General features: G+C 42.2%; 1 protein-coding gene across 1 annotated transcript; it reads right to left on the bottom strand.

The window, feature by feature from the left end:
- Positions 1–972: 972 nt before the first annotated feature.
- On the bottom strand, positions 973–2,254 carry LOC123166282 (probable glutathione S-transferase GSTF1). Its single transcript, XM_044584057.1, has 3 exons — positions 2,009–2,254; positions 1,839–1,887; positions 973–1,669 (listed from the first exon to the last, which is right to left on the bottom strand). The coding sequence occupies exons 1-3, from the start codon at positions 2,156–2,158 to the stop codon at positions 1,209–1,211; spliced, it is 660 nt and encodes a 219-aa protein (XP_044439992.1). The 5' UTR covers positions 2,159–2,254; the 3' UTR covers positions 973–1,208.
- Positions 2,255–7,665: the final 5,411 nt, after the last annotated feature.

Below are 7,665 nucleotides of genomic sequence, written 5' to 3'. Positions count from 1 at the left end.
CCGCGGAGTTGCACACTCTTGTTGGCATAGTCGCACATGTGTGGCCGCGGAGTTGCACACTCTTTTCCGCATAATCACACACGTACTACTGCGGCAGGTGCTCACACACGGCCGTAAAGCTGCACACTCTCGACGGCATAGTCGCACATGCATGGCCACGGAGTTGCACAATTTCGTCTGCATAGTAGCACATGAATTGTTGTGGGAGGTGCTCACGCCCGCCCGCGGAGTTGCACACTCTCATCAGCATAGTCGCACATGCACAGCTGCGGGAGTTGTACATGCACAATGGCATAGTTGCTCACGCGCGACTGCGGAGTTGCACACCCTGACCGACATAGTTACTGACACATGGACTGCGGGGGCTGCACACGCGCGGCGACTACTAAGTAGTTAACCAGGATAGTTAGCCGAGGCAGCAGACGAAATTGCACATTACACTGTTAGGGAGTAGTATGGGGTGATGCCATCAGTGAAAACTGCATGTCCATGGTTAGAGAAAAAAGTTGCACATCGAATGTCAACTAGTTGCACATCGACGGCTAAACTGTTGCACCAAACGGAGACTAAGTTGCACAAAAAAAATTCGTCGGAACATACCCATGCGGGATCTAGTTTCGAAGAGCACGTCGCGAGGGTTCCAACGATGAAAACGGAACTTAATTTCGATACGCGGTCCAAAAATTATGACTTTTTAAAAATTTGAAAACTCAAATTAAATGTGTTCACACCTATTAACATGGATGCTTTTGTAATATTTTCTGTTTTATATGATACTTATGGATTATAAAAAAATTTATATATTAATTAGGGGGACAAACTATTACCTTTCATGGATTATGGGACAAAAAAATTCATTTTAGGCCGGTCGCTCGCGTAGGCTAGCGATCAGCCGGCCGCTCGCTAGACAGGTCCTACAAAGTATACAAAAACGTAGGCAATCCATGTTGTGCACTTGTAATATTTTACACATTCGACACACGCATCATTTTTTTTTACTGAATTTCATAGCATGGATTTGAACACTAAGAAACAAACTGGAGCGCAAACTGAGTCATACTACAAAGTATAGCTTGTGAAGATTGAGTGAGAGCCGAGGTGCGCGTGGGATTACACAAGTGAACCTTCAAATCATTCGATGTTGCCACAATGCGGAGGAGAAGAAATTCAAACCAGAAGCAGCATATGATTCGTGCAATTGCTTGTAGCTAAACCCTCGTGGTCATACCTGCACCGAGCTTCTTCATGGACGGCCTGGACATCAGATCCTCCCACCACGCTTTCACGTGAGGGTAGGAGTTGAACAGAGACGCATAAGGCGTCGCATCCATGAGGTAGAAAGTACACGCGAAATGGTTCAGATCTGCAAAGCTGACGAAATCACCGGCTAAATACTTGTGTTTGGACAGGTGGGCTTCATAGATTTCTAGAACCTTCTTCGCCTTCACCAAGCTTTCGTCCACAATCCTTTGATTCGTGGGAAGACCGCGTAAGGTCGGGTATATGAAGCACTCCAGCACGATCGGTGAGAGGGCCGGGTGGTATTGATGTATTTCGACCTCTGTCCATATGTCTACCATGGCAGCTTCCTCCAGATTGCTCTCCCTCAACAAGTCCACTTGCTCCGACTTGTATTTGCGAAGCACGTATTTAGCAATGGCGCGTGACTCTAGAAAAGATGAAGAAATTAGTAAACATGAGTCACGAGGAATATGAAACCAAGATTATACTTGTTCGATTTACTCAAGCAAGTTGTATTATAGTAATCTTTGATTTGTTTGCGGGTAGTGAGTCAAGAAATATATGAACGTCCGAGGAAATTTAACTACACAGCTCACCGAAGAGGATGAGATCGCCATCTTGAAAAGCTGGGACCTGCCCAAACGGCTGCAAGAAGGCACCACAGTGTGAGTAGCCTGTCAGCACTCTGAAGCTCCTGAAGTCTAGCAGCCGACGAACTAAGATGACCGAATAGAAGGAGGACAACTGTGGTGTTTATCATACTTACATTCCTGGCGAGGTGCTCAGGGCGCTTATGCCCCTTGCCGGGGAAGTCGATGTCGACAAGCTCGTACTCGGCGCCCACCTCCTCCAGGCAGACGAGCACCCTCGCCACGTTCGTCGACGCGGCCGGCCCGAACACCTTCACCGGCGCCATTTGCTTGTGGAAGTGATGCTGTCCGGTGGCAGTATATCAAGAGAGGGTGGTTGCGGTGTGCAGGCAGAAGGCAATCGCAAAATCTGCACGAGAGTGCGCGTCCCTTTCGATGGGCTGGTTTGTAGGTCCTCAAGAATGTTGTTTTTCTTGTTCCGGCGCCAACAAACCACGAGGGCCGAACACTGTTGTTGTCCTTTTTTTCCCTCGAGATTCAGTTATCCAAATATAACAACCAAAAAATTTTAGAGGAAAGTATTTAACAACCAAATTAGAATTTTCTATAGGAGCCAACATTTCAGTTTGGTCAGGGCGGAAAACCCGGAAGCAGGGGCGGCAGAGTCGTCGACTATGGAGAAGCATCTGGCGGGGGCAGGGGGGAACGCTGATCTCTGAGCCTGGGCTACGTTGGCAGGAGGAGGAGCACGCTGTGGGGGGCTCGGGATCTAGGCGACGGCGGCAGGAGTGGGACCTGGGGGAGGTAAAGAGAAGGAGACGGCCATGGGGACATCCAGACCTTGCTGACGGCGGCGCAGGTAGATCCAGGGCGCGGCGGCGCGCTGTGGCGGGGAGGGGTGTGGCGAGGTGCTCTTCGCTGTCGGCGGGAGAGAACAACGCGGACCGTGAGACCGAGAGGGAAAGGAGAAGAACAGGGTGGCGGTGAATGACAAAGGCAAGGTCCAAATTGTTTTCCTAATCCAGATCTCAAGTGCTGAATAGTAACTACAAAAATGAAATGAAATAAAATGCATTTAAAACTTTTTTGCATATTTTTAACAACAAACTTTTCTTAATTATTTTGGAGTATCAATTGTTTTTCAGAGCATTAGGTATGTTTTTCTCCATGAAAATTTGCACTTATGTAGAAAATCCAACAATGTTTGTTGCAAAAAAACAGATTCTTTCCCGAAAATCCAATTCGACTCCATGTGCACGTGCGCCTGCATGTGAAAAATAATGTTAAAAAATTTCCAATAAATATTTAATGTGCTCATAGTTACATCCAAATGTTACCCGTAAATTTTTAGGTAAAAAAGGTTAAATATTTTTTCAATTTTACTGTTTATGCGGGAGCAAATGCACCCAGAGCCAAAACGCCCTTCCCCGTAGTCTTACAACCACTAAGAATAAAGAAGCCGCCAAAGCTACAGGATGCCATCACCACGTGCCCAGAAAAGAGTAGCAACATTTGGACGTCTTGCATAGTCCAGTGACAACACTATGGGATTATTAATTTCGAGGAGTTTGCTCATCGATACACATCCTGGGCGGCTAGCTAACTACAACAGTCAGCCGCTTCGTTGCGTATAAAGTGACGGTGCACTCCATATCGAACTCGGCGTTCTCGGCGATCAACAGCGACTTCACGCCTGCCTTGCGGAACTCGTACTATATCACCTTGGATTTAGAACCGCTTCTGCATGTAAACCTCATGTGACCTGGACCGACAACTATCCAGCTTGGCGTACGAAAATTAGGCTTGACCTCTTCAGGCTCAGGTTCTGGTGACGGTATTTTAAGTGCCATTGTACCCATCATCAAAATATTAGAATTTGTAATCTGATAAGTTTTTGCTACGGCATTGACGGGCACATCAGACATTAACATGGCTTATCATGGTGAAGATTTGACAGGAAATCACTGGCTGCTGGTTATTTCTTGGAATGAACGTTAAAGATGGGCTGAGAAGGATAGGTAATGATGGAAGTGTGTCTTTTATGGAGAAATGCATTATAGAACATTGTTGTCGATATATATGTTCAGTTAGAAGAGAATGATGGTGAAGATGGACAAGACAATGATTCTGAAGGTGGAGAAGAAAATAACTCAGAACATGGACAACAGAGGTCACAAGAGCACAATAACAGTGATTGGGAAGAAGAGCATGAAGATTGTTCTGATGAGGATGACCCAGAGGATTGTTCTGATGAGGATGGGCATGAGGATGTTCTTGAATTTCCTGAAAATGAAGAAAATGACCAACCTAAAACTGATATTGTTCCTTACAAGGGGGGCTCACCCATAGTTCAAAACCGCCTTTGACCGTGTCCACATCCGTACCCATTCTAGGCAAACCACCTAGGGACTGTTTTTGCCCGGTATTGGATTGTTTAGAGGGGAAAGGGAGCAGAAATAAAGATCAAAGGGTCATGTGACCCACCAAGTTTTTTCGGTGTAGTAAAATGGACCTTTTTCTTTTAAAGTGCTAATACGATTAAAAAATTGTTCACGGGTTTTTTCTAAAATATCTCATACCTTTCAAAACGATGTTCATGAGATTTTAAAAAATGTTCATGCGTTCAAAAAAATATGTTCACAACATCGAAAAGGAAATTATACAATGCTAAAAATGTCCACATATTTTTTTAAAGATTTCTTATACCATTCAGAAAAACGTTCACACATTTAGAAAGAAAAAAGTCGTCACATTTTACAAATTGTTTATAAAATGCACACAAAAATGTTCACGGAAATCTTTTAAATGTTTATTACCATCCAAAAAAATGGTCAACGTGTATTTGAAATTTTTAAGATTTATTCAAAAAGATGTTCAAACATGTTTGAATAAATATTCATCAGATATTTGAAAAATGTTACGCATGTATACCAAAAATAAAAAAATGTGAAAATTTTAGAAAAGTCTTAGAAAAAATAAAAATAAAAAACAGAAGAAAACCCAAAGAAAATGATCAAAAAGTAGAAACCAAAAGAGAAAGAAAATTACTACACGAGAGGTTCTAAAACCAATCCATAGAACTTTTCAAAACACGCTACAGAGGGAGCTACACTGTTGGACCGGCCTGTTTAGTGGAGCGCCAGAGGCGAGGGGGTGTACATCTTGCATTAAGCGAAATATAGCCCCCACGCACAACCATGAGTAGACCGCTCATTCAGCCCAGACAACAAAACAGAACAGCAACCGCTTAGTCCGAGCGAAAAAAGCGCAAATATTGAAGCACTGCATCCAATGGCAAGGAAGTTGACTGAGCCATCGCTAACAAAACTATAAAAATAAAAACAATAACATTTTTCAAGTCATTGGAAACAAATTTTAGTTGCATTTGAAGCAAATTCACTTATTGGCACAAGCACATATTGTCTGGTTAGAAACAAAATAAATGATTTAATTATTTGTGGACTATGTAATCATATTTTATGTTAGATTAACACAAATTTCATGTACACTGAAAGGAATTTCTCTAGTTGAAAAGCCAGGTTTCAGATTCTTTTGGTACAAAATAAATAGTTGTGTTGGATATAAATTTTGGACTAAACAAATTTGAACGATATAGGACGAAAACAGAAAAGCGATGATGAATGGGATTGCAATCATATTTGAAATGGTTTGTGGAACCAGTTATTTTTTGAAAATAAATCAAAACTAATTAAAGCTTGAGAGACGTGTGCATATTTTCAATCGAATCATGTGACTGTGATATGGTTTTCCAGCATACTTGTTTTTTTTTCAAAAAGAGTCTGTCTGGTCTCTGCATCCAAGGATGCACATAATCATCTTTATTATTCAACAGAGCCTGATAAAACAAATACATTGATCAATCCAAAGCCACATTTCTAGTGACCTCTGTTGCTACAACAACAAATTCACAGAAAAGAAATATGTGCCAACACGTCTTTCATTTAATAGAAACTACATAGTCTTACAGCTACTAAGGAAAAAGAAGCGACAAAAGCTGCTATCCTGGGACACCTATCAGTCGATCAACAATCTAATCCATGAAGCTACAGAATGCCATCACCAGGTGCCCAGAAAAGAGTAGCAACATTTGGACGCCTTGCATAGTCCAGTGATAACGTTGTAGGATTATTAATTTCGAGGAATTTGCTCATCAATACATTAAGAGGCTAGCTAACTACAACAGTCAGCAGCTTCGTTACGTATAGAGTGACGATGCACTCCACATCGAACTCGGCGCTCTCGACATTCAACGGAGACTTCGCGCCTGCCTTGCGGAACTCGTAATCGCAGCCTCGAGGGATGTTCAGCGTGGAGCTTCTGGTAGATCTGGAGATAAGTGATGATTTGTGTATCCATCTGACGTCGATCAAGGGAGCCAACAAGAAGCTTCGGATAAGGGTTGCAGAGTTGTCTACAAATATTACAGGCGTTGAGGACAGGTTGTACGAGCGTCTGACTGCCAGCGATCGACAATGCACTAATAGTCTATAAGTGGTGAGCGAAAGCATTAATCGGCTCACTGAAGCAGTTCAACGCCTTCAGGCGGGAGACATGGCACCCCGACAGTCTCGCTCACCACAACGGCAATTTTAGTTTTCAAGAGTTCAAATACAGAATAATCACCATGTTTGTTTGGCGGCCAACCACGGTATGAGTTGAAAATCTTCTGAAGATTTGTTCTTGCTACATGGAAATTGGAGAGAAGTTTTCTCTAGTTGCTCTAGTGAGAAGAGAGAGGGGAGGGAGAAGAGATAAGGGCCGACTTAAGAGATAGCATGGATTTTAAGAAATTTGATGAGAGTGTGAGGTGGGTCATATGTTAATAAAGTGGCACCATACTCCTAGAGAGATAATGTATTCGCTCTTACGTAACTAGCACCTCGATATATTGGGGTGCCATGCGTCAGAACAAGCATTCATGTCTACTTTATAAACTAAATTCGAATCCATTTTATGTTTGAATAAAGATTTATATCATTCACAAAAAAAGAACTATATACTCCCTCGGGTCCTTTTTAGTCCTCATATAATTTGTGTGAAGTCAAACTTCATAAAGTTTCTATCGCAAAATAAAAACTTCGTAAAGTTTGACCAACTTTATTAAAAAAAACTCTATCAACATTCACAATAGTAAATCAACATCGTTGTGGCATCCTGTTGGCGGTGTCGTGATAGAAGGAGAGGCGCAGGGGACAGGGCACCTGAATTAGGGTAGGGAGAAAGAGAGAGACCAAGATTAGGAAATAGAACTTGTGCCTTGACTTATAAAGATGATGGCTGCCTCATATAGAGGTTGGCCTTACACATAGGACTCAAAGGCAAAGGTTGGACTAGGACTCTTCCCTAGACTGAAAGTGCAAGTACTAAAACACTTGTAGGACATGGACTCAAGCTGCAACCAACTAGTACTCCCTCCGTTTCATAATGTAGTGCCTATAGATTTTTGCAAAAGTCAAACATTACAAACTTTGACAATATTTATAGAGAAAAATAGGTACATTTAGAATACCAAATAGACATCATTAGATACATCATGAGTTATATTTTCAGAATGCACATGTTTGGTATTGTAGATGTAGACAATTTTCTTTATACACTTGGTCAAAGTTAGCAAAGTTTGACTTTCACAAAAATTTATAGGCACTAAATTGTGGAATGAAGGGAGTACTAACGATCCTTGATTTGTTCAGCTGTAGGTCTGGATGCATAGTGCCTCCTGTGATACTAGATCCTCACGTGGCATTTTAGTAGTTGTACCAACGCAGAATAAAATCAACTTGATGTGTAGGTAGCCTTTAGTCACTCGAACTGG

The sequence above is a fragment of the Triticum aestivum genome, chromosome 7D (assembly GCF_018294505.1).
Source record: "Triticum aestivum cultivar Chinese Spring chromosome 7D, IWGSC CS RefSeq v2.1, whole genome shotgun sequence".
NCBI classification, from domain to species: domain Eukaryota; kingdom Viridiplantae; phylum Streptophyta; class Magnoliopsida; order Poales; family Poaceae; genus Triticum; species Triticum aestivum.
Note: the sequence above shows the minus strand (reverse complement) of the source record. Positions and strands in the feature narration are given on the sequence as shown.